The 27,724-nt window shown below is 36.6% G+C and overlaps 1 protein-coding gene across 6 annotated transcripts in view; it reads right to left on the bottom strand.

Moving 5' to 3' along the window:
- Positions 1-2: 2 nt before the first annotated feature.
- The window catches only part of MED23 (mediator complex subunit 23), a 42,579-nt gene continuing 14,857 nt past the window's right edge, over positions 3-27,724 (bottom strand). For 5 of the 6 annotated variants that reach the window (XM_059083008.2, XM_059083010.2, XM_067010798.1 and 2 more), the window contains 19 exons: positions 24,937-25,137; positions 23,223-23,366; positions 21,451-21,596; positions 20,228-20,473; positions 17,876-18,018; positions 16,555-16,729; positions 15,708-15,871; positions 12,838-12,962; positions 11,589-11,794; positions 11,320-11,500; positions 9,980-10,150; positions 9,322-9,538; positions 7,425-7,661; positions 6,278-6,443; positions 5,650-5,722; positions 4,633-4,847; positions 3,623-3,743; positions 2,745-2,876; positions 3-1,100 (listed from right to left, as the gene is read on the bottom strand). In XM_059083008.2, the coding sequence (XP_058938991.1) occupies positions 933-1,100; positions 2,745-2,876; positions 3,623-3,743; positions 4,633-4,847; positions 5,650-5,722; positions 6,278-6,443; positions 7,425-7,661; positions 9,322-9,538; positions 9,980-10,150; positions 11,320-11,500; positions 11,589-11,794; positions 12,838-12,962; positions 15,708-15,871; positions 16,555-16,729; positions 17,876-18,018; positions 20,228-20,473; positions 21,451-21,596; positions 23,223-23,366; positions 24,937-25,137 (3,231 nt within the window). In that variant the 3' untranslated portion in view covers positions 3-932. The remainder of the gene's footprint in view (positions 1,101-2,744; positions 2,877-3,622; positions 3,744-4,632; positions 4,848-5,649; positions 5,723-6,277; positions 6,444-7,424; positions 7,662-9,321; positions 9,539-9,979; positions 10,151-11,319; positions 11,501-11,588; positions 11,795-12,837; positions 12,963-15,707; positions 15,872-16,554; positions 16,730-17,875; positions 18,019-20,227; positions 20,474-21,450; positions 21,597-23,222; positions 23,367-24,936; positions 25,138-27,724) is intronic. The other variant, XM_067010797.1, reaches the window with a different exon arrangement.

A 27,724-nucleotide genomic window follows, 5' to 3' on the forward strand; every position in this document is an offset into this window, starting at 1 on the left:
AGTAATTAATCAGACAGTTTATTCATTCAACAGATTTTACTAATTATTTTTCAACTCTTTTACAATCTTAATGCCACCCCCCTCATTAACAGTATGTCTCTCAAAATCTAATAAACTCAAAAGAACCAAAATGTACATGATATTTAAAAATATAAATACTTAAAAGCCTTAAGACTATAAAAATTCAAAGAATCACATCATTTGTCAGGTAAGAGTGTCAACCTGGAAAAGCAATTGATTTATTTTTAAAAGCAGAGATTAAAGAATCACCACTTAAGGATGATTTTATTAGGTTTATGCATTTCTAGCTATGTTCTTTTCTTACATGACTTCCAACTCATTTCATATAGTAAGTGCAAGTCCATGGCAAAGGCAAAAACTTGCCAATCTACACTAGAAATATTAGCCCATTTACTTGGAAGTCTATGATAAAAAATTTAAGCCATTTTAAAAAGAATATGAACCTATTTGCTCCAGTAATGCAATGAAATCTAGACTCCTTTACTTGACAAAAATCTCTTATCCCAGATACACCAAAAGAGATTTATGTATAAAAGGATTTGTAATAACTATTTTACATGTGTGGTGCCTTTAAAACAGTGTATTTGAAGACTGAATAAGTCATTAATACTAAAAAATAAAAACAATGGCCAAGATAGGAAAGATTGAGAGTGCCTAGTAAAAGTCATTTGATCAGATATGTCCCCATTCCTAAGTAGCTCTGGTACATTGTTGTGGATATGAACAACGTGTAGCTTACTTTATCTCTTAGAGACAAAAACATAGGGAGATGGGAGTTGGAAGTCAACAGATTCACCATTTGAATCAGAATAAAACAATCTGAACATCACTGCCTCTACTCCACCTACGTAGCGCGGTCATGTTCAGATTTAATAGATTCGAGTCCGTTTTTACCACAGCACACCCTGACTTCACTGAGTCACTGGTAGAGACACTGGCACCGGATTAGACTGAGGGGCTGGAGACCCACTGTTGATGGCTTGTGGAGGCACTGCAGCCGGTTCCATCTTGCTAATGTGAGTGATGAATCGAAGACGAAGTTTTAAAGCTGGTTTTAAATTACAGATAATCTTCTCTACCTAAAAAATGAAAACACATTAAAAAGTATTTTAACCAGAGAACTTCAATTTCCAACCTTTAAAGAAGCAATTTACATATATCCTGAGACAATAAACTAGGGAGTGGAATGGGTGGATGAGATGTTTCTCTGCATGTTTTGTGTTTTAACAAAAGCAGATAAAACTCTTTCTCTCTTACATGAGAAAAAACATGTGTTGTCCCTCACACACACATTATATATATATGTATATACGTGTATATGCATCTATGTATGCACATACTTACAAAAACATACTCATTTACCTAGCCAGCCAGTCGCCCCACTGACGATAGCTAGTAGCGTTTACACTGGGAATTCTACATACCCACCAAGGGGATCATCCTTTTAAATACCATCTTCACGTAAGGTATCACGCAAGGGAAGCATGGAGCACGATTATATGTCGAAGTTCTTTGAATAACTTACGTTCATAACATTTATCTATAAAGCTAACTTTTTGGTTTTGATTTACACTTGGAATTCAAACGAAATAATATTAGATCTACTCGTACTTAAAAAACTTTAAAGAAATAAATACATCAACCAGTTCCATGGCTTTCTTAGCTTTACTCAAATGTTTTTGGATCTTACTAGGAAAGATCAGCCCATTAAGAATTGTTCCTTTTTGTATTCCCCTTGTGTCAAAGTTTCTTAGGCCCGAATATAAGGAATACGCTAACGAGAACATTTCTGAATTGGTTCCCACTTGACAATCCTGCTGAGGCATGAAGGTGTCGACACCCTCCCCACCCCACGTCGTCAGCTCCAAGGAACGAATCCCTCAGACTAGGAGTCATATGTTTATGTCTATCAATTTACGTTCCTTTCCCATTTTAGAGAGAAATAACATTGAAGTATGGAGGGAAGGTCACTTAATTCCACCTATCTGCCCTCTCTCCACCCTTCTAAAACAGCTGAGATCCTGGTTCCCACAGACAGGAAACTCAGTTATGATTTAAGGAGGACTCTTCCACTTTGAGACAGCTCTCCCAGGGAATGGCTCTTTACAGGTTGCGTTACAACGTGCCTCCCTTTAACTTCACCAGTTTGTATACCTTTTAAAGTGACACAGAACAAATTTAGTACCTATTCCAAATGGCAACGCCCAAATAGTAAGGATACAGTTAATCCCCCAGGACTTTAAAAAATTCAAGTTAAGCACCCCCAGTTCCTTCAAATACCCTTCATTAGTTATTCTCCTGACCCTCCCGGTTTTAGTCTTCTTGTCACGCTGCGGTTTGTCTCACGTCCTCAGTGTACCCTAATCACTGTGGGGGAAACTAGGCCCTGCTTCACTTATAACACAAGGCCTCTCTGATCTTTTCTGTAGTCATACCGTACTGTTTCTTCCTAATGAGTTTACTGTTAATAACCCCCCAGGTCTTTTTCCGATGTTTTGCTGCAAATATCAAGGGGAAAAGTGTGAGAAATTATAATAGGTATTTACTTTAACACTATGTCCAGAGTAATACGCCATGTAGCCTAAAAAGGTCTATCAACCTTGTCCCCTTAAAAGAAAAAAATTAACCAAAAAACCCCACTCACCCAAACAAAAAAGTCTATCCGCCATATATTTAAGTTTTCTAAACTAAATGTCATTAAAAAATAATTAAAGTGAACTTACTTGCTCTTTTACACTGTCACCAGTAAACATGTACTTCATATGATACAGGAAGTCACAGATGGGATCCATGTAGTTTAAGTGGGTGCTACACTGGTCTACATTCAGCAACATGTCATAAAATGCCACACCAATCTATTTAACAAATAATATACGATTATTTAAATGGTAAGAAAATGGTTCAATAATTCAGCTTGATGCAGCTAGACTCCATTACAAGACCAGCACAGAGGATAACATTGTTTGTTGAGGAATTGTCACTATCATACAGACCTCTATGCACATGGGTGATATGATACTGCTTGTATTTATAATGGAATCCAGAGTGCTACAATCTGCCTCCTAATAGAGCTTAAATGCAATTTCTCTAATAGTATTCTCTTAAACTTCAGAGCTAGACAATCCCTTTTCTAGAAACCACCTCTCAATTTCTGGGATATCTGCAATCTCGGGGAGCCTTTATACTGGACCTTCTTAGCTCCATTTGGTGGCTCATACTTTAAGGGTCTACTCCTGGCTCATTTTCTTTTATCTATACTCTTGTTATAGGTGATTGACTTCAACCATTCCCATGATTTTACTGAATTCCTCTGTACTACAGAGAATGTTCTCAAATGCACTTCTCCGTCCTTAACTTTCTTCTCAACCCTGATGACAGATATTTTCCCCTGCATCTCCAGTTCGACACATCACACATCAAACTCGTTATAGGCATACTAAGTTATGGGAACACTAAGACCTCAAAAATTGCTCTTATATCCCACTAAAATGATTTTCCCACTAATGGTAATGATATACAGTTTGAAAAACACTGGGAAAGAAATCTTAATATATCTTTTAGAACTTAATCTTATCACGGAAAAACCCAGATTTTATTCTACCTCTATCATACATCGAGTTCTCTCTTGCTGAAATCTTTGTAAAAATGGTCCCACGAGATGGTACACATAAAGCAACTGGAACTCAGTCTTCACTATAGGAAGAAGTACTTCAGTGAGAAACCTAAAATTTAAAAATAAAAATTTATTGTTACTTGAAATCAGTTGAATTGTTTGAACTTTGTTAATACAGCCTACCCGAGTATTTGCAAAATTTGTAATCTTTTTAAAAAAGTTTCCTTTAATTTTGGTAACATTTTAAATTAATCTCACATCTCTCACTGGTTCTTATTTTCATTTGATTATTGAAATAAATTACTTCAGATCTGGAAGTCATTCCTAATAGTAAAATTACTGAATGAGAATTATTTGAAATAAAAAGAGAACAACCAACCTAATATAAAGGCCATTCTCAAGAAATGTGAGTCTAATTAATACCAATTATACAGTCAAAAAAAAAAATCAGAAGATAGCCTAATATTAGTTATGCAGTTCAAAAGCCAACTTTTGGGATATATTCTGGAAAAAGAATGCCTTTGACTAAGCCTCCCAAAATGGTAACGGAAAACAAGATACCAGATTGTTACTTATACATACAAATTAATTTCATTCAAACAATTCTGAAATACAGGAGGCTTCCTGATACCTAGAATCTACTTAAGACTTTTACTTCTAAGTTGTTCTATTGAATGAGATATATACCTCATGCATAAATGAGATTAAAAAACACAACCAAGGGCTTCCCTGTGGCGCAGTGGTTGAGGGTCCGCCTGCCAATGCAGGGGACACGGGTTCGTGCCCTGGTCCGGGAGGATCCCACATGCCGCGGAGCGGCTGGGCCCGTGGGCCGTGGCTGCTGGGCCTGCGCGTCCGGAGCCCGTGCTCCGCGGCGGGAGAGGCCACAGCAGTGAGAGGCCCGCGTACCGCAAAAAAAAACCCAAAAAAACAAAAAAACAAAAAAAAACACAACCAAAATGATAAATCAAATGTCTTGAAGAAATCATAATACCTACTTGGGGATGAGAGAGAGTTGCCCAATGCTAGAATGGTGCCACACCGCATGTGCCAGAGCTAACGTGTAGCTGCAGCTCATCTCAGAGTAGGACTGATGACAAGCAGTGAAATCAAAGAGGCGGAAAGGATAGCCGACCCACTCTGTCTCAGACGTCAGGCTGGGACTGCTGATAACACTCACAATTCGATCATGAAGGACAATCCAATACGGCTCCTTTAAAACCAGGAGAAAGCCTGATGAAAAATAGCATTTATCCGGTATTCCACCCCATATCCAGTATTCTACTCCAAAGCTTAAAATAATAGCACTTCCTCATGTCTAGTTCATTTAGTATCTGATATTTACTACATGGTAAATTGACTTTGCCTATATTTATTATACAGATAACACTGGTACACATTTATAATTCATAACTATGTGTGTGTGTACATATATATTTTGGAGGAGTGTAAGGAAAAAGTGATTCATAGAGGTGCATAAAAAACAAGTTTGGAAAGCTCAGGTTTAGACAGTACTACTGACATTCAAAGATGTCAGACAACGGTGTGGTGCTGACTAGACACGTGTGGAGGTCCCAGAAGGGAGACTTCGCATGGGCGGAGAAGTCATGGAAGACTTCACTGAAGAAGCAAGCCCTAAAGCCAGCAGAGAATGAGTAAGCTTTAGAGGAGGTGACAGAGGGAATAAGCGTTCTGATATATTCTCTTACGTGGCAGAAGTACCCGAAACACGTCTCCACAAGCATTATTTCCAGGAGCAAAGGCTCTACATACATAACATGTTACGGGGTTGAAAGTAGATCAGATTTTAATGGGAAAACTAAGGTTGGATAGGTAAGGTGGGACCAGAGATTCAGGGACCCATAAGTCAGGTAGGTTTATTTAGATCTGATGCAAAAGGCCAACAGAATCGTCACTGTAGATTTCTGAAGCAATAATAATGTGAAAGCTTAAAAAATATGAAACATTTCATTAATTACATGACGAGCTTATACAAATCACAATGATTAACTCACTGGTAGGGCAGTGATGATCAATCCAATTGCATTCATCCATGCTGTAATGTTCTCTCTTGGCACTAAAGGCTGACTATTAGTGGGGAAAAAAGAATAAAAGAGCGAAATTATAAAAGTGACAATGGATCTTATTTTGAGAACATATATCATTTGGGGGGTGACAACTGACCTATTTCAAGACCAGAATGGGTTTTTAGCGAGTAAAAATATAAACAAAAGCTAAACAAGGCTTTTCTTCTTTTTTTGGTTGTCTCCTTTAACAATGGTTGCTGAGCTAAAAGACTATTTCACTATGTATACTTCTTCTCCAATCATTATCCCCTACTTTATGTTGGTCTTTAAGAAGGGAATCTTGAAAGACTATCTTTAGTGAGAAGTTAACATTATTCCTAAATTAAATGTCAAACAGCTAATAAAGAGTAGCAGTGGAAACAAACCCAGGTCTTCTGACCCTGTTCAGGGCTCATTCCACTTCATCTATATTACAAAGACAAGATCTGGACCCAAAAGACAGTCACTAGTCAGTGTGCATTGGCCTTGGGACAACGGGTTTGTCAAACAGCTCCAAATAAAATATCATTCTCTACAAATAAACAATGACTCTTATTGCAGGAAACAGGATACACACCTTTTCAGGACAACATTTAGAAGAGCATTTCCAACATCTTGGCCTGAAACAGCCAAGGCCATGAGCTCCACACAAGTAACATGCAGTGCGTGGGCAGCGGGGTTGGGAAACTCATTGAATCTCCAGTCACAGTTTGGGAACGGACCAGGAGATTTGCCAGCCATTGGTGCAGATGATTAAAGCAATAACTATTTGATTATTTTGAGATTAAAGGCTCACAATTGTATAATGCTTTACAGTTTTCAAATGTTTCACATGTAAACATCTCATTCGATTACCAATTCATCTGATTATGAGGCCTCAAGAAGTGATTTATTGGCGAGCTTAAGAGGCAAACACTACAAACCGAATACAAATAAATTTGACACGACCGAAGTGTACTGCTATCAACCGTGTGGTCAACCACAGGTATAAACGGTTGGTCTCATATGAGTGGGCTCTTGTAACTGCGACATGATAGCTATAGATGCAACCAAGGTATCTGTAGGCTTTATCAACCTATTTTCTTCTAATAGTTATAGGAAAGTTAATAAGAACATTACTTTCTCATGAGTAATTCTTTTACTTCAGGAAATAATTCCTTGCATACAAAAAGAAATCATGCCCATTTATGAAAAACTGCTCTATCTAGTAAATAGTGGCATGGTGTATAGACATATTAAGCACAGTGTGCTAATAATTTAAAACAACATAAAAGTGAAGAAATAAAAACACCAATATAGAATCTCTTTCACTAAAAAAATAATAATAATTGTTATCTATTATTGTTATCTATTAATGTTTTAAAAAACATTCAGGGATTTATTTAAAGCAACAAAATTCTATGTTCTCCAGTGGCAAACAGATGAATGTACTATAACACATAGTACATTTATTTAGGAATGGGATTTTTTTTCTTTAAAACAGATCTTCTCTAAGGTCTTTGTTGAAATATAAATTTTAATGGAGTAAATTTCTGCCTATCTGGCATAATGCTGCTAATTTAAGATTTCAAAACCTTCAAAACATTTCAAATAAGATGATCTTAAAAAATTGAAATCTTAGAATATATCAAAATCTTGGAATATTTAAAGACAAAATATGTTCACACAAATCAACATATAGTTATTTCTGAAGAGTCTGGAAAAAATCACAGTAAAAAGGATATTATCTACTAGTCTGCCAATCAATTTGCAATAGTAGGAGTCATCTGGGACCCAGGGATTGTCTTCTCGTGCATTCATAGCGCATTTCAGGTAAGTGTCACTTAGACACCAGCCCTGTGGTCGATTATCCTTGAGCGACCCAATGATTGCATGGACAAGTTTTCGTTTGAGACTTTCGCGATTTCTCAGGTGCATTTCATAATAGTGCAGAGTGTTGTACAAATACGTCACTGGACGATCTGCCAAGAAGAAAATAGATCATTACAATGTTACCTGGTTACTGACAACTGTGAAAAACTAATCCTCTATTTTCAAGATTACCAAAAAACAGCTCAGAAGGTTATAAAACTATTTCACATGTTGGGCAATTGGATACAATGAATATTTTTATTCTAGGACAATGCAGAAGGCTTCTAACAATATACACAGCTTATACTGAAGGATAGTCATCACATTCTGACGTAGCAATTCCAGTCCTGGAAATTTATCCTGCAAAAATGACTTATGTGTAAGCAATGTTGCTGCAGCCCTGTTTATACTAGCAAAAGATTAGAACAGTGCAAATGGTGAAAAACAGGGGACTGGTCAGGTCAATTATGGCATGTATGAGGCAGCTTTGTACGTACTGATACAAAATAGTCAACCCTAATACATTATAAAGGTTAAAAAAAATAAGGTGCAGAACAATGTGTATATTACATAATATTTGTGAAAAAAAAATAAACGACCAACTCCAGAGTATTTAAGGTAGGATATACAAGAAACTGGTAATAGTGATTGCCGATCGGGAAAGAAACTGCCTAGCTATAGGATAGGGGTGGGACTAACTACTTTTCACTGCATCATGTGCATACATTACCCAATACAGAAGAAAAGCATTTTTAAAGGAATGCTCCCTTGAACTTCATACCTACTCTGCAGTGCTAAAACACAATTCAGACTTCTGCTTTGAAGGGAGACATCTCAGATCAAGAACTAAGGAGAACTGCCCCCCAGATAAATATGCCCTGTCCCCACAGTGGCTGCTCTAGCACTTCTGTGCTCTGTCACTGACCTCACCATGCTCCAGTTACCAGGCTCAAAACTTTAGAGTTGTCCTTGATTTCTTTCTTTTGATATTTTCCCCATAACTTGTCAATCAAGCCCAATTCCTACTCCCTTGACTATCTGTCTCTTCTTTCTCATTTTCAATGCCACCATACTTGTTTAGATGCTCATCGTACACCTGAACGTCTTGACATAAGTCTTTGAAATGGCTTCCTCCTTCCGAGACATGCTGCGGCTAGAATCGGATTCACCTTTCTAAAAGAACGCTTTCCATACCATGACTTTACTCAATAACTTCTAGTTAACTCTTGATTATCTGCAGGTTATAAAATCTTAACTTCTCAGCCTGGCGTTTACAGTGATCTACCATCAGGTGCAATTTAGCCTACTGTTTTCAAAATGCCTTGTGTTTAACACCTCCATGACTTTTCTAAAGGATTCTTTCTGCTTATCATGCTCTCTTCTCCTTTCTCTTTATACAAATCACATACATCATAGTTCAAACATTATCCATCCAAGAAGCCTGCCAAGATCTGTTTAGTTCATAGTAACATTAGTCTGTTCTGAACTCATACTTCCCTCCTTCTATACTGATTTGGTTGTTAATCACACAATATATAAAATAAGGGATCTTCTGTATATTATTATTTTTTTTTGGCTATGATTTAACTATTGATATTCTTATGTTTTCTATTTTATACTTCATGGCATCATCACATAGCACTGCCCCTCAAAAACACTTGTATTAAAAATTATTAAAATAAAACCTTTAGAACTACTATTACCCAAATGGTCATGCCCTACTTTTGTCTATAGAGCTGTTAGATGGAATTAAAATTTGAAAAAGCTCACCATGAAATTTATATAAGCCTCCCAGGTGATCTAGTAGAGTCTCCAATGACTTGGATACTGGGAGCAACTCTAAAAATCTGTGGATTACTATATCAAATACTGGAAGGAATCGGAGACACACATTTCCAAAATAGATGGGCAGATACGGAGACTGGATCGGCACAGGAGGATCGACCTGCTCTGCCAGGCCCTCAAAATAGAGCTTCTCTGGATATTTCTGTGGAAGTGAGGAAATGGTAGATGTTTACAGGATCTTTTGTAATTTTCTTTAAAAAGGAGCTCAATAAACCTGTCATTTTTCGAAGAATATGCAACTGTGTTCGTTCCTGCAATGCAACGAAATCTATAGTCCTTTGCTCACCCAAAATCTCTATTATCCCAAAGATACACCAAAAGAGATTTACATACGAAAGGACTGGTAATAACTCTTTTCATTTTGTATTGCAAGTACCCATGTCTACTAAAACTGTAGTTTCAATTTATTCTTAACGTTAGAGATACTCTAGAACCTTGAGAAAGTTTAGGGAGCTAATTCACTTCTATACAGACCAGAGAGAAAAGAGCAGAGCTGCAGAGAAAACAGCCTTAAGTCAATTAGCCAAATACCTAACGTTTGGCCTTAAAAAGGATTAACTGAAGCGCCAATTTTAATTAGTACCTTGTGATAATTCATGTGCTTGGTGTGCCAGTCATTCTGTAGCCAGTGTTCTGGGGAATTTTCCTTCACAAAGTCACTTACTCGATTTCTAAAATCATTTGGTTTGAGCAACAGCAACTGAATTATGAAATAACAAACCTGGGCTTCATTCCCTTCATGACTACGCATGGCCTTTGGAGAAGAACAGAAAAATTAAATGAAAACGCCCAACCTGTGCAAAAGCATGGCTCTCAAGAGTCTCAATTTGAAAACAGTGAAACTCACGATTATTAGAATTTCATCATATGTCTAGGCTACCCCAAAACAACTGTTCAGCATTCCTCAAACATATCTGACCCTTTCTTGCCTATTTTTTTTTTTTTTTTTTTTTTGTGGTATGCGGGCCTCTCACTGTTGTGGCCTCTCCCGTTGCGGGGCACAGGCTCCGGACGCGCAGGCTCAGCGGCCATGGCTCATGGGCCCAGTCGCTCCGCGGCATGTGGGATCTTCCCGGACCGGGGCACGAACCCGTATCCCCTGCATCGGCAGGTGGACTCTCAACCACTGCGCCACCAGGGAAGCCCGTTTCTTGCCTATTTTTGGCTCTCACCTAGAATGTTTATCTTTATTTTTTGAAATTTAACCTACCTTTTAAGATCCACCACCTAGGTAGATGTAATCTCTCATTGTTGCCTGGCAATATTTTCCCTACACCTCTAACTTATCCTTTTATTTTACTGATTTATAGACTTACCTTATTTCCCTTACTAGACTATAACCATCTTTACATCTATGCTCTACAGCTATGAGCTAAATGTTAACCACTTAAGCTCCCTAAATATCACCACTACAGTATTTAAAAAAATGCAGCATTGTCCAGCCTGGTTCAGTGTAAAATTTGGCCTGAAATAGACATCAAAATCAGGAGAAAAAACTGCTTGGGTAATACCGGGCTATAAGAAACACTCAGTTATGACTGCAGCTACCAAAGTGTACAGAAATGGTTATAAGTACTCAAAAAAGATTGTGACTTTTTACTACTTCCTGCCTCTAGTAGGAGCCTTTGAGAATCAACTCAGGGCATTACCAGGCCAGGACCACACCTGTCTTATTTACTTCTATACCTTCTGTGCATACAACACAGTGTAGATATTCAATACATGCTTATTGAATGAATGAAGAAATTGGGGACTCTCTAGTTCCTTAGGGAATTGATAGCAATACTTGATTTATAGGATAAATTCATTAAATCATTAGAAACAACATACAACAGATCAGCACAAGATCCATTAGTCATACACATCGATCCAAAAGAGAATGGGACTGCTTAGAATTCTGTTCTTAAGTAAGTGTATTCTTACCAGGCAGAGAATCAATCTGTCCAATGTAACGATGTTGTACTTCCATACCATGTCATTAAGAATTTCAATGCACTTGTTGAGTTGCTGACCCCCAGCTGATGTAGAGAACTCATATACTAGGAAATCTGCAAATGTCCTCACATGGACTACCAAGGCCCTAGCTCCAATTCTCTCTAACACTCTGGAAAGCAGAGAGTAAAAAATAAATTGCATTGCTGTAGGGTATAATGGATTGCCAAATGGAATGCAGATCTAGGTTTCTGGCTTACCTATAGCCAATCTGATTAATATGATCTGTTTCCAGGAGCATTTTCCAGAGAAGACAAAGGAAGAGAGGAGGAGAGCGTTGTGCAGAAAAGTGGGTAATGATGTCATTTTCATTAGTCATTGACTTCCACTTCCTATATTCCTCCTCCACGTTTTTTTTCAGATTAAAACGGCTTTCCTGAGGTACATTATTTTGTTTAAAGAATGCCTACAAGGAAGATCAGAAGTTTATTTCAATGGTTGTAGTAAAAAGGGCTATGGATACAGAGTCAAGAAACCAGCTCCAGGCTTGACTCTAACACTAATAAATTCCAGGTGACCTCAAGCAGCTCAGCCATCAAGGCCTGAATTTCTATACTGGGAAAATACAAAGGCTTGATTGGATCATCTGTACGATTTCTTTCCTAGATTTTCTAAACAGAAATTCCAAGCAAGGCTGAATTTCAAATTTTCTTCAATCATCTGTTGATACTTCTGCTCATCTTTGGAAAAAAAAATGGAAAAGAAAAAGAAATTTAAGTACTCTTTGGTTACATATTTTAGTATATCTATAAGGAAAATCCATTACACTAGCCGAGTGATTCTCAGAGTATGGTCCCCAGACCATCTGTATCAGCATTACCTGGGACCTGTAAGAAAAGCAAATTCTCAGGCCTTATCCCAGATCTACTGAATCAGAAGCTCCACAGCTGGGGTCCAGCAATCTTTAGCTAAACAAGCCCTCCTGGTGATTCTGATAAGTTTGAGACCTACTGTTCCAGCCCTATTAGAAGTCACAGAAAACAGATGTTCATTATGCCTAAAATTTTCTCTGAAAAGTGGAAGACAGATGAGGTTTTCCTTTCTCCATATTATAAAAGCCAAGTTTATAGTTTTTCTCTCTGTGTGATTTTAAAAAATCAGTCAAATGTATATGATGTGTATTCTGTGAAGCTCCATTACATTGTATTTCTCCCCATTCCTGTTCTATGAGAAAGGATTTTTCAGTTAATGTGTTAAATCTCACAAGATTCTAAAACTATTAACTAGTAAGATGAAGCCATAACAATTAAATTTTTAGAAACATATCCAGTCCTATAATAAGACAAGGAAATACTCCAGAGATTCTGGAAGTAATAGCAAGGATTTACAAAAAAAGAAATAAAAGCTAATTTTCTCTGGGTATCATCAAAACTCTCTAGAATAACACAGTAAATGGGAAGAACGATTTCATACACTGTATATTCAATATATAATTCAAGACGAAATTACCTGCAGTGGGCCTGGAAAACAACTAAGAGTGTGTGAAGCCCAATTATGAGGAGTAAAACTCATGATGGTCTGAAGGATGTCTTTACACCAAGTTCCCTGAATTGAATCAGAGCCTGTAAAAAAATCTAAACACAAGCAAACAAATATAACCCAGATATAAAAGATCATGGCCACAATTCATAAATGATTTCACAGAAAATCACAAGTATGTACACTCAGAGAATTTCACTGCACTGTATTCACTACTTAATTAGTAATCACATTGGTAAATATGAACATAACTAGTGAAAAGAAGACAAAAGACATTTGGTATCTTTTTTTTTAAATTACAGAGCACCAATGATAAAAGATTGGTACAGGCCCACCACCACTGCTCATTTAGTTCACTCTGACAATGAGGTATTAGCACTTTACTGAGCCAAGGAAACAGAATGAATAAAGTCCCACATATCCTTTCTGGTGGGTGAAACAGCTATAGACTATAACTCTCTAAACCAAAGAGGTTTATTTATGTAAAATAAGACAGTTTACACAAAGGTATTTGAGGTTGCTAAATTCAATAACTATTTCTTTAAAATAGCCATTCTCAAAGTGTGGTCTGTAGACTCTGTGGGTCCCCAATATCCTTTCAAGGATTCGATGAGGTCAATGCTATTGAAATAATAATAATACTAAGATATCATTGGCCTTTTTACTGTGTTGAAATGTGCACTGATGGCACAAAAGCAATGGTGGGTAACACTGTTGGCCCAAACAATACTAATAGCCACTGTAATCTTCACCACAAAACACTCTTAGCAGTAAGAGTGTTTTTTTTTCTTAGCAGGAAAAAAAAAAAGGGTGCCAGTTTCACTTAAGAATATCCTTGATAAAGTAGTAAAAAAGATTGCATCTCAGCCCTTAAGTACATCTATTTGTAATATTCTGTGTGATAAAATGGAAGTACGCATAAGGTGTTCCACCTACACACCAAAGTATGATGGGTATCTTGAGGAAAAATACTTGTGCCGATTGAGTACTGGGTCAAATTAGTTCTTTTTTTTTTTCAATGCAATTCCAATTTTACTTGAAAGAACATATAGTTTTCTGGATTTGGGCATTAGGCAGACATTTTCTTGAAAATTAACAAAGGGAATCTGTCACTTCAAGAAGAACAAATGACTGCATCTTTTACCAATGATAAAATTTGACCTTTCAAGTGAAAATTCGTATTTTGGAAAACTTATATACACTACCACAAGCCTAACAGTTTTCCAAAACTTAAAGAATTTTTCTAATGAAATCTGTAGTGAGATTTAAAAATGTAATTTTCTGATACTGTGTAATGAAATGTGTCAACATTTACAAGCTCTATCTACAGAACTCAGTAAACCAATGTTTTCTAAAAAAAACCAATTCATGAATTTACAAAATATGCATGAACACAAAATCCATTAAATGTACAAAACAGACCAGTGGGTTATAAGGTAACAGAGTACGAAGAGTTCACTGATAGGACTTTGTACTCCATTTAAGAAACTATCAATTTTTCAATTTTGTGTGACATCAAAGAATATTCATAATTAACTGAAAAAGCTATTAAAATACTCTTCCCCTTTCCATCTCCCACCTGTGTGAGGCCATTTCTTTTTTACTTACTTCTACTAAAATAACACTTGCAATAGATGAGATGTAGAAGCAAATATGAGAATCCAGAAATGTTCCTTTACATCAGACATTAAAGAAAGATGCAAAGGGCTTCCCTGGTGGCACACTGGTTAAGCATCTGCCTGCTAGTGCAGGGGACACAGGTTTGAGCCCTGGTCTGGAAGGATCCCACATGCCACGGAGCAACTAAGCCCGTGTGCCACAACTACTGAGCCTGCGCTCTAGAACCCACAAGCCACAACTACTGAGCCTACGTGCCACAACTACTGTAGCCCGGCGCGCCTGGAGTCTGTGCTCCGCAACAGGAGAAGCCACCGCAATGAGGGCCACGCACTGCAACGAAGAGTAGCTCCTGCTCACCACAACTAGAGAAAGCCCGCTCACAGCAACAAAGACCGAATGCAGCCATAAATGAATGAATGAATGAATAAACAAACAAACAAACAAATAAATAAAAGCAGCTCTATTAAAAAAAAGAAAGGGGCTTCCCTGGTGGCGCAGTGGTTGAGAGTCCGCCTGCCGATGCAGGGGACACGGGTTCGTGCCCCGGTCCGGGAAGATCCCACGTGCCGCGGAGCGGCTGGGCCCGTGAGCCATGGCCGCTGCGCCTGCGTGTCCGGAGCCTGTGCTCCGCAACGGGAGAGGCCACAGCAGTGAGAGGCCCGCGTACCGCAAAAAAAAAAAAAAAAAAAAAAAAATGCAAAAGATGTAAAACAATGGTACTTCTCACTAAAGTTTTGTTTTGGAGACAATAGGGTTTACTTTTCATAAAAATTACATCATTTATGTTAACATGCAAGAGGTTTATTACTGTCATTTTAAAATAAATAAAATATTTTAAAAACTCCTACTTTTATATCTAACAAAGTAAATATCATACATGTAATCCATATAACAAAAAATCTTTGGGAATTTCAATTATTATTATTATAGTTTAAGTATAAAGTGGTCCTGAGACCAAAAGGCTCAGGAACCATGACTTTAAAATGATGTTAGATGACCAAAAACTGATGTTCAACCTAGTTAAAATGGTAGTACACAAAGAAGAATTTACGTTAATTACTGAAATGGTGAGGATACCAAAACAACAACTGGTTTTTCGGAAACAAGTGAGAAGAATCTTTTCAGTAGGTTACCCTCCCCCCGCCCCTTAGTAGTCAGGAGGGACAAAGCACACTTGGACTCATCTGTTTCTGTTGGTGGTGGCTGCATATTCACTGTACCTGTTACGTGAGTTGCTCTAGCTAAGGTCAATATCAAGGCGCGGTTCAGTTCTTCAGATTCCGCTGAAAGCACCGTTTTGGGATCGCTAAGGAAGCGTGTAAACTGTGGCTGTACCTCCGAGCTACCTAATGCTGTTATAAGCCTGAGTGCAGTGCTCTCAACACTGAAAAGTGGGAGAACAAAAACAATCATTAAAAGATTAAGCTGCAGATAAAATCTCAGAACTATAGAATTAAATCTAATTCTAGGTTAATCACAACGGGAAAACATGCAAACTATAAATTTCCCTTCTTTGATTAAAAACAGACAAATGAACTCGTCTTTTGTGTGAGAATGAGCTTTGCTTAATTTGTTTTAAAAACCCGAGGTGCCAAATTTTACAGCAAAAACCAACTGACATTTTTTTTTTACACCTTTGAAAAAGATAGCTTGTAGCCTGCAGGACTAAAAAATTTCACCTGGATGCACAGCATTTCAAAAAGTACATCTTTTAAAATGTGAAATGTATTTTCACTTAGAGAAAATCAAAATGACATGATACTTTAACCATAATCTGAAGTATATATTTGAATCCAGTATTCTCAAGGGCTAAGTTAGAATACAGTGTCAAAGGTCTTGGAAGTACTTGTTCTCAGTCCAAAGATCTCTAGGCAATAATTCAACTATCTTACTAGGTTTCTATTTAAAAAGCTGGACTCTACTTCTTCTATACTGGAAATAAAACACTCCAGAAGCCCTGGAGTTTTATGACAGTGAATAAAAATACTGTAAGGTAATGGATTAAGTTCCCCATCTCCAAAAAAGTTTCTAATAAACCCAAGGAAAGACAGTCTCCAATGAGCTCACCAGAGATGGAGCTGGTTCTGGTTTGTTTGTGCAACTGCAGCCAAAGTATGAAGGTGACTCAGGAGCTGAACTCTGTAATGAGGTTGAATGTGGTGCATCCGGTAGCTGAACATCTCAAGAAGCGTGTGCAAGATTCCCCAGGCGTGAGACTTGAAAACAGTTGGCAGAAGCTGACCTTGAGGAACAAGACAATTTAAGGCACCAATCAGTAAAAGCTATGTATTAAAAGATATCTGAAGAAAAGTCACACTGAGTAAAATCCATGCAAGGATTCTGATCATGAACACACACACATACAAACATACAGAGACACATGCACACATATATTTTCCAAATTTTCTCCATAATTTTTACTTTAATTTTAAGGAAGAAAATCCAGATCCTTATTTTTGGGTTGGCCAAAAAGTTCGTTTGAGTTTTTCTGTTACAAAACGAACTTTCTGGCTGACCCAACAGTACCAACTTTGCTTTTTTTTTTTTTCCTGGAATTTGACAAATGATACTCAAGTTCATCTGGAAAGGTAAAATAAGAGCCAGGATATGGAAAAAAATTACTCTAACCTTCCTCACTTCTTTATTTATTTTTATTTGGTTATCCTTTAAATTACTTTTATAAAGTTACTGTTCCCAACCTTTTGAAGCATGAGGCTTACTTTCTAATACACAAATTGCATCACATCCCCTCCTCCCTGCTAATAAAGTTTAATCTGACTTTCAATTATCTGGAAAAAAGACTAACCATGGTTAAAATGATACTGTATTAGTAAAAAGTTAAAATTACCTCAAATCAGAAAAACACTTCCGTATTAGAACACATCTATTATTTAGAACTGCATAACAACCAACAGGCATCGTGCAATGTCTTCTGCAGCGCAGGGACACCTCCCGACTACTACCAGTCGGACTTGGTACTCATTGCTGCCCGGGCAAACCAGAAAGAGAGGCAGATGGGACCGTGGGCTTCTCTACCTGAGTACAGGCATCATGTCTGTCCTGCTCACTGCATCCCAAGCACCTAGCACAATTACACGCCCCCCCCCCTTTTTAACCATAACTTTACTTTAAAACATGCATCTCACTCCCTTGACCCTCTGTGAGGGTCTATCCCTCTTTTTTGTTTTATTTTCCTCTGTAAGGTTTATCACCTGACATATTCCATATTTCGATTATTTACATTTTTTTGTCTGTCTTCCTCATTTAGCAGATCACCTCTACGATGGCAGTGACTTCTGTACACTGCTATATCCCTAGTAACCAGAAAAGTATACGTTGAATGAATGGAAGCGTTAATGGTTAAAAACACCAGAAAGTCCTGTCTTACTGATAAATCCTTTGATGCCCAAAGACTCTATTTCCATATAGACCAATAAACGGCTGTACGTTTCCACTAGGGCTGGAGCCAAGGCCACACTGGACTTTGCATGAGCAAGTTTTATCACTCTGGTAGCAATGCTGTGGATAAGGCTGAGGAGAAACAACAACACAAAATAAAATAAAAAGTCATTATTTTTGACGTAAACACAGGAATTATTCTACTTATAGAGAACTTGGTATAAATCTGAACTTAAATATATGAAATGAATCAGCTCTGTTTTAATCATTTAGGTTGTACAGGACACATGGTAGTGATGCACTGTACAACCTGAGACTAACTCTAGTTTCCACGCTGCATCCAATGTGCCTCAGGATCTCCCTGCTCATGGAAAAGCAAAATTTGGGTACAACTCATGTACCCAACTCACAATTTGGGTACATGCTTGAATGGTTTTAGGCTGTTTTTCTTTTTCAAATATGTAACTAAAACCATTTAAGAAATTAACTTTTGTTACAGAATTACTTAACAAATCACTGGTGAGATCCAACTGTTAGGTACTAAAGGGACTTTCCTCAATTTTGTCACATATGCCAGTAAAGCGCTTGTATAATTCTAGCACAATGTTAACCATTCGAAAAAGAGAATGCTTTTTCTAGAACCAATGACCCCCCACCTGGAGGCCCACACATACATTCTCTTTGACCTATGCAGTGTTTGAAGTTTGAGCCAACACTTAATGGTTGAGAGTCTAGAAATAAAAGCCCTTTCCAAAAAAAAACAAGAACTAGCTACACTAATGTTCATTCTTACATTGCAGAAATTAGCACAAGTGGCAGCACCGTAAGTTGAGCCCCTCATGCTCCGGTCAGCCTCAACCCCTCTATACACACAGGCTTCCATGCACACTATTACCTGACTCGCCTTCACGCAGCCCCAGGCAGGCATCACGCACTTACATTATCAGCTTGGCTCCTACGGGCACCTGAGGTTCTAGAATCACACCCAACAGAGCCCTTTCCGTCTTTTAGAAACCATAAATGTCAATTCTTAAAAGCACTCTTATGTATAGTCAACATAGGAAAGATATTACAGTTTTTGCATCCCTGGACTCAGCAATTCTACTTCCAGCAAATTATTTAATAACAATGGAATTATGGATAGGTGCAAAGACAGCCAGAAAGATAATCTTCATAGCCATCTTTATAACACTGAGACACTGCAATCTCAGTATCCAACTACGTGGAACTGACTAAAGAATCATACATAGACACAAAAATGACTTCTTTGTAGCAATTAAAACAGATGTTTCTGAAGAGCACTAGATCTAAAAATGTGTTTAATTAAAAAAAAAAAAAAAACCCAGGTGTTTAATAGATTATATGAGAAAAAGGCGGTTATAAAATAGTACTGTAGTTAAGAACACATTTTGAAAAAACAAAAATACCCCCTATAAATTCATATATTTATACATAGAAAAAAGACTCAATACATACATATAAATATAATTTTACAATGCTTATTTCTTATGGAGGGATAATAGCAATTATTTTCATTTTCTTTGGGTTTATTTGTATATTCTAGAATTCCTAAAATAAACAATACCATTTTTGTAATGAAATAAACCTAAAGGTTTTAAAAAATATACCTGGCCATAAAATATACACACATAATCATGAAATCAAGTCTTTGTTGCACTGATATCAATTCCCTGACATAGGACCGGCTTCCAGCTCCAGAGGTGAGCCCCCGCCTGCCTCTCAGAGCACTAGCCAGGGCTGTTCGCAGGCTTTCAAACAGAGCCCGTAACTGACCTCGGACATTTACTCTGAGAGAAAGTGGACTGTGCACTGTTCATGACAGTAGAGGATTTTCACTGGCTTCAAAATCCAAAAGTTGATTCTAAAAGGTTTGTTTTTAGAACTAAGCTGCCCTGGCAGTGTGCATTTTTGAGCCAAACAGTTAAAAAATATCATTTCCCCCCACCCCCAAATAAAAATCACCTTGTAAGCTAGAGCCTCCTTACAACTTTGAAATGTACAATAAAGAATACCTCTGTTTTAGTTAATGTAGCATATGTAACTGCTAAATGATTTAGAATGTCATGAAAAATACAAACATTTCCTGTGGAAATGCTATAAGAACATGTATTTCCATTTATTATCCTATTTTTAGTGTATACCAGTTGGATACAGAGCAACAGTATATATGAGCTTGATTTTTAAAAAATATCTGGTGGCAAAGACTGTTATGCTAAAAATGTTTACTAAAAGATCATTAAACTTTTATCTTCCCTCTTGCTGAAGTTTTTTGTAGTAATAGTTCACAAAAATTTGGTTATTAAAAAAAAAAAGAACATACCTCATTTTGGCATGAACTGTCAGTGAATCCAGGAGGTTCATTGGTAAGGGAGTAATAGATCCTGAAGCCAAACAGCTCGTTCCAGGAAGAGGTATCCTCATAATTCCATTTCCATAAATAGTTTCAACCAGAGCTCCCATGGGTAATGTAAAACATTCTGAATTTGTGGAGTATGCATTACACAGCAGGGCGATCTTATAGTCATTCATCTGTAAACTTTTATTTCTAAGACTCTGCTGTAGGAACCTAAAATTTCAAGTTCCATTAAACAGAAAAAAATGCAAATGATTTTTAGAAAGGTAATTTGCATTTCTAAAAAAGTTTAATTTCATGCAACTATATATTTATTCCTATAGGTATTATAGTTTCTGCCCAAAACATAGTGTTAACACATATAAAAGACTGAGAAGCATTTCAGAAAGAATGTAAGTAATTGTAAGTGAACACTGAATGGTTGTTAAGTATGTACTATAAATACTGCACTAAGATTCAGATAATGAAGAAATAACTCACAGATTCATGAACTAGCCTTCTACTTATCTATTTGCTTAAGTACAATAATATACCTTCATTACAGATGTCACTAAGAAAAAATGGTTAAGGGTTACCTCATAAAATGAAAGCCAAATGAAATGTGAAGTCTGACTACCCCACAGTCTCCTATGAAGAGATGTGACAGTCAGTCCTTTTCAGAAGTTCAGCTATTCCTAACACCCTTGACGGAAGCCCAGTCCTATCTAAAAGAGGGTATCTTCTTTGTGTAATCGCAGCTTTGGGAATGATGTAAAGGGAGCATGCCAGCCAGATCAGCTCAATCAATCCTGGCAGCCCAGGGAGTGAAAGATATCGCAGTCAGATCATGCTCAAATTCCAAGTACTTAAGCAATTTTGAAACATTTTCACATAGTTTTGGAAATTAAGTATTTTAACTAAGGTAAAACATGTAAAAGCAAAGATTAGACCTGAAAATTAAAAAAAAAAAAATATATATATATATAAATATATATCTCCACATACATATAAACAGGCTTGGTTAATCTTCTAGTTGCTTTCTGCTGCAATTGGTCAAGTTCCCTTAGTTATAATGTACACATTAAATATTTACCCTTACCTCCAGTGGATGTGGGAAGATTTCCATACTTCAGAAAAATACTGAGACCAATATTAGTCTACAACCCACTATTTATTAAATTAAATGAATTGTCAAGCTATAAACAACTTACTCATGGTGAAGCTTTAGGGAATGAGGTATTGGAATCTGTAGCTTGGAGTTGTCATTTTGGGCTTTTCTATTGAGGTGAATCCAAATGCAGGTCATTGCAAAGGCATGAGTTGACTGGGGTTTGTTAATATCAGGAACTGGGATAAACTAAAAAAAGAACAATTTAAATATAAGAAAGAGTCGAATTAACTAATTATATATATTTTAGTAATCCATTTCTGCTATATCTCATAATTTAGCTCCAACTTTGACTGTCCAACAACACAAATCAGAAGATCTAACAGCTATCAAATATTGAAACTATTACAAGATTGTTTTTACTTGCCAAGAAAATAACAGAAATCCACAGGTGCTTAGTCAAGCTTTTCCTACTGCCACAAAGCATTCAAAATCATTAAATTTTTATTCTTGGACTCCCCTGGTGGCGCGGTGGTTAAGAATCCACCTGCCAATGCAGAGGACACGGGTTCGATCCCTGGTCTGGGAAGATCCTACATGCCGCAGAGCAAATAAGCCCATGTGCCACAACTACTGAAGCCCACGTGCTGCAATTACTGAAGCCCGTGTACCTACAGCCTGTGCTCTGCAGCAAAGAGAAGCCACTGCAATGAGAAGCCCGCGCACAGCAATGAAGACCCAACGCAGCCAAAAAAAAAAAAAAAAAAAAAAAAGAATATTTCTTGGTTATGGGACAGGAGTTCCTTTTTCTATTTACTCTACATTTTTTGTGCATTAAAAATTTCCATAATAAAATGTTTCTAAAAAATGACAATTATCAATGTATATCATATTTTACTCAAATACCTTATATAATAAAACACTAGTGTGACACACTCAATTGGCAAACAACCAAAAAAACCATATTAACAGATACTGATATTATGTGGTCATTCAATGTGTATAGCTTAAAACAATTTCATGCTTTTAAAAATTGTAACCCTCTTTAGAATGTAGAAAAAGAGCTTGTCATACTTGATGTTCAACTGTGATTTAAGATAAACTTCAAAAATAATCTAGTTCAATTTCTTCACTTTATATAGGAGTAAACTAATGTCAAGAAAAACTGCCTGAGAAAACCATAATTCAAAAAGAGTCATGTACCAAAATGTTCATTGCAGCTCTATTTACGATAGCCAGGACAGGGAAGCAACCTAAGTGTCCATCAACAGATGAATGGATAAAGAAGATGTGGCACATATATACAATGGAATATTACTCAGCCATAAAAAGAAACAAAACTGAGTTATTTGTAGTGAGGTGGATGGACCTGGAGTCTGTCATACAGAGTGAAGTAAGTCAGAAAGAGAAAAACAAGTATCATATATTAATGCACACATGTGGAACCTAGAAAAACGGTACAGATGAACTGGTTTGCAAGGCAGAGATAGAGACACAGATGTAGAGAACAAACGTATGGACACCAAGGGGGGAATGTGGCGGGGTGGTGGTGGTGGAATGAATTGGGAGATTGGGATTGACATATATACACTAATATGTATAAAATAGATAACCAATAAGAACCTGCTGTATAAAAAAATAAGTAAAATTAAATTCAAAAATTAAAACAATAAATAATTTTTTAAAAAAAACAGAAGAAAAAAAAAAAGAAAAACTGAATGTCTATCCCATGATCACAGCAATCACAAAAAATGGGAAAAGAACCATGTTTCCAGCTTTCAAGTCCAGTGCTCTTTTCACAAAATCACACTAAAATCCTTAAACATAAATTAGACATAATTCTAATCACATTGTTAACTATTTAGTAAAACTTACTTCTTTTTCTGGGTACAGAAGGTCAAAGAGCTTCATGACAGGGAGAAAATCAGCTAGTGCATTTTTCTGAATACTTCCAGAAATGAATTGCAAGAGAACCCACATCAGATGATCTCTGCCTTTAATCAGTCCTCGCCCTGCTAACTGTAAAAAATGTTTAAATACAAATCTATACAGCCAGTTAAAGAAACAGATATAGTAAAGTTTAAAGAAAAAAAAAAAAGAGAGAGAGAGAAACCTTGTTCTCAGAAAGTTAGCATCTAACTTTTGCATTTACTAATTACTTTTTCTCCACTCAAGGCACACCCAGCAAAGCCTTTTAAATTATTTTAATATTATATGTTTTCTCCCTGACCTCCAAAACAACTATGCATATCAAAAATTAAATGTTTTAAAACATGATTAAGTCGATCATGTATGCATGAGAATCAAGTTTAATTTGGGAATATTACTAAAAATATTTCATCAAAACACAAGGAGTACTTTATTGTACCCAAAGGATTAAATTTATTTTTTTTTACTCCTCAAGGACTGGTTATCAAAAACACTTTTCCTGGCTTCCTGTAGATTATAACAGAAACCAGTGGTGGTGATAGGGGTGGTGGCTAAGTGGTGGTTGAAAGGATTTTAACAACTCTTATGAAAAAATTTCCCCCAAATAATCTGGACTATCAAGATGTTACAGATACAACAACACTATTTTATTCCCATCCAATGTGTCCAAAGCCTTATGCCTAAAACCAACCCTTTCCACAACTTACTCTTCCACTCGTATTCCCTGTTTTGGATTCATTGCTCTACTCTTTCATTCACTGCCTAAGCAGAAACCAGTGAGTGATCATAGATTCCTGTTACTCCCTGCCACCTATCGTCACCAAGTCGTATTCACCTCCCAGAAACCCATACCGGGTTTCTGGCTCCTCCTCTCTGTCCTGGTTTAGGTCTTCAGCATCTCTCACTAATTTCTCCCTTACTAATTTCTTTGCTTCTGATTTTGGCTCCATCCATCTCTACATCACTGTCTTCCTACATGTGGTCATTAGCAGTAATTTTTCCAACTTGTAATATGATGATGTCATTCCCTTCCTCATTTGCTTCCCAAAGTAAATTTAACTCAGAACAAACACAGGGTCATATAAAGTTCTCCACGTCTGGTCTTACCTTCCCGCTTTCCTCATCTCACCAACACTTTCCCTTTTATATTTTTCTTTCCAGTTATCAAACACTTCTGTCTCTTTCCAAATGACCATCTTATTGCTATGGAAACACTTTCCTATCTTTTCCTCTTGGCAAATTTCTACTTGTCTTTCAAGTAACAGTTTCAGGATCCCTTTGACAAAGCCATTCCTGATGTCTTTAATAGGGACTATTCTCTCATTCCTATCACAAGGAAACATGCTTCCATAATGTGAACTATAATATTATAATCAAATTGTTTATACCCATATCTTCCCACCGGTAAAGAGCTCTCTGAGGGTACTATACTAGTGCCTTTTCATTTTGTATCTCCTGGTCCTTGCACTGTGAATATGTGGAATGAATAAGTGAATGCAGTTTTTACGGTGACAAGAAAATGAGAAGTTAAGAAACCATAAAGGCACTGAACAAAACAGAAATCAGAGCTCCGAATTCTGTTCACTAGGTAACATCCACACCAGTCTAAAACATACTAATCAACAGGTACAGTGGCTCTGACAAAGGGTGTGGTACTTACCTTCTGATGAAGAGAGAGGACCATATGTGGAAAACTTGCAAACTGGAAAAGCACAAAGAAAATGAGCTGACTCGAGAGATGCTGCCAGAGGAGTTGGCTTGTTCCCCCATCATCAAACTTCTCCTCGGTCTCCGATCGCTCCATGGCATAAACCACCAGATCCACCAACTGGTCCTCCAGCACAGGGCAGCGCTGCTTGTGCTGTAGGGCAGAGATTAAATACAGTATTCCAAAAGCCTCCCGGTTAGTTTCAGAAGTTACCAGTTAATGGGCATTAATCGTAACAAGAGGCTGAGAAGCATGGAATGAAGTTGAACTTAGAAAGTTAAGGTTAGATTTAGTCTGTTAAAGCTGCATCATGTTACATTATCATAGAGGATGAGTATCATAAAAAATTATTTTTCAGGTCTCACACAAAACAGCCTTCCCACTAACTTTTGACTTTTACTATAGACATCATTGTTCCAATATGACACAGTAGAAAATTTTATTTATTTTTTGAACAAAGATCACTTAAAAGACAAACGAAATGGGGATAACAGTATTAATTTTGCAATCTAGCTCAAAATATGAAAACCCTGGATTTCCAGGATTAAATACTATGACAGGAGAGCAAACAAAGCAGTGTGTGATCTATTTATTTAAAAGTAATCACCACATGTTTATACTAACTTTATATACAGAGGTATATTTAAATAGCTTCCAGATTACTCGATGTCTATTTTTCAATGTGTGGTATTGATCTGACACTGAAAGGAAAACTTCCTCTACAAAAAAAAAAAAAAAAAACTTGATCTCAAAGTTAAATCTCTGCTCTTCCCTCTTAGAAGCCAAACATAATGCAGCTTTAATTTTAAATTAGACTATTTAAAAAATCTAAAACAAGAAAAAGAATTGAGTTTAAACACTAAAAATGAAAATGCAACTTCCCTTTCTAGAGGCAAAATGATTTATGCTTTTTAAAAGTGATTTTAAAAAATGTACTTTTACCAAAAGAAATATGTTAAGCCATATTTAAAGCCATTTTTATACTTTTAATAAAATGTTATATGACTTAATAGCCAGGCAGTTGGAAGCCTTTCTAATGAATACAATACTAACATAGATGCTTTCCCTGTAAACTTTAGATGTGATTATTAGTCTTTTGCCATGAAAAAGGGATATGATTTCTTTAAATTTAGGGGAAAAATGCAAAATGGGGACGAATTTGGAAAAAAACAAAACATAATGAATAGCATCCCCTCTTTTGCATGCTTTCTGCCAGCTCCAAACTTGTAAAGCTCCAATATAGCTGCACTTTCTTAAAGCATGCAAATACAACAAACATCTATCCAAAACAGTAAGCATCAACGGTTGTTTCATATTTTTTCCAAAAACACAATGCCATGATCACAGTTCAATCACATTACAGGTTTACGAAGAGCAATATTAACACCACCAGTTGGGACTACAGTACTTTTCCTCCAAATGTAATTATCATTATGAAGCAGAGCAAAGTGCAACAGACAACACTACAAACTATTTCTTAAATCGGCATGCAAAACTACTGTGTACAGGGCTTGAAATTCACTAGTTCTGCCAACCACCAACAACCTAAGAAATGTGTCAGACAACACAAATTTAGAGCGAGATCATTCAAAGTATACAAGAGTCAGAAAAATTTGTGAAAAGAAGTAAAGCCAGAATTTCCAGTAGGAATTTTTCTTCAGGGATGGGAATTTGCTGCTAGTTGGAAACTAACCAATGTGTCATCTATTCCTCCATCCATGATGGTCTTCCATCAGTCTGCTTCAGGAAAAAAGAATAAACTAAAGAAATTTTTAGCACCTGGGTCATTTTTGAGTTTCCCTTATTAGTATTAGCTATTTGTTTCAGAGAACTGGATTTCTACCTACATATTTTTAGGACTGCAGTGATTGATGGTCATATAGTTAATGATTTAGAGGAAAACCAAAAATATTAAGATTTTGGCAAAGTAAGAACAACTAGGAAATTTACAGTCAAAGTTGATAAGCTTTCAGTATATACCATGACTCAAGACTACCCCCAGATTTTCTGTTAACAATTAAATCAGTCAGGAATCTCTATGGCATCAAAGGCACTGGTTAGTCTGGGGGTAGCAGAACATCTATCAGAATGAACTCTGTATTTCCCAGGTGTTTTTGGTTAAATCCAAGGATAGTTCTCAAACCAAGTTTAGGGATAGCTTACACATGTTCCTTTTTTTACTCGCCAATTTTAATAATACAAAAAAAGAAGAGGGAAAAGTCTGGAATATAAAATGATCTGTGCTACTAACTACTTTAGAATAAGTTTTGCTTTCGTTTTCAACTGCTAAAAGATAATTCCATTAAAATTAAGATTCTCCACCACATAAGTTATTTTATAAAGTGGAAGAAATGAAAATTTGTAAGTCAGTTTAATGATCTGTGAATAAAGGCTAATTATCAATCATAGGGTGTGGTAATTCTGGTAGCCAATGGATGCTATGTCTACGGCTCTTCACAACTTGCTGAAAGCTTTCATAAATTTAAGTCTTCAAGATATAGGCCTACAAATTGAATTAGTTTACATCATATGTATATGCATGTTTAGTTAAAGCCTGTCTTACAATAAGAATCTAAATTCAGTATTTTAACAATGCAATTTCTGCATAACAGCTCAATGTGTATCGGAAACTTGTATTAAATTTTCAGTTTTGGTAAACGCTGAAAATCAGGCACAAGGAATTAATAGAAACATTAACATTAAGCCCCACCCATGCCCCTGATTTTTTTCCCACCACTAT

Source organism: Kogia breviceps, chromosome 13 (assembly GCF_026419965.1).
Source record: "Kogia breviceps isolate mKogBre1 chromosome 13, mKogBre1 haplotype 1, whole genome shotgun sequence".
NCBI classification, from domain to species: Eukaryota; Metazoa; Chordata; class Mammalia; order Artiodactyla; family Physeteridae; genus Kogia; species Kogia breviceps.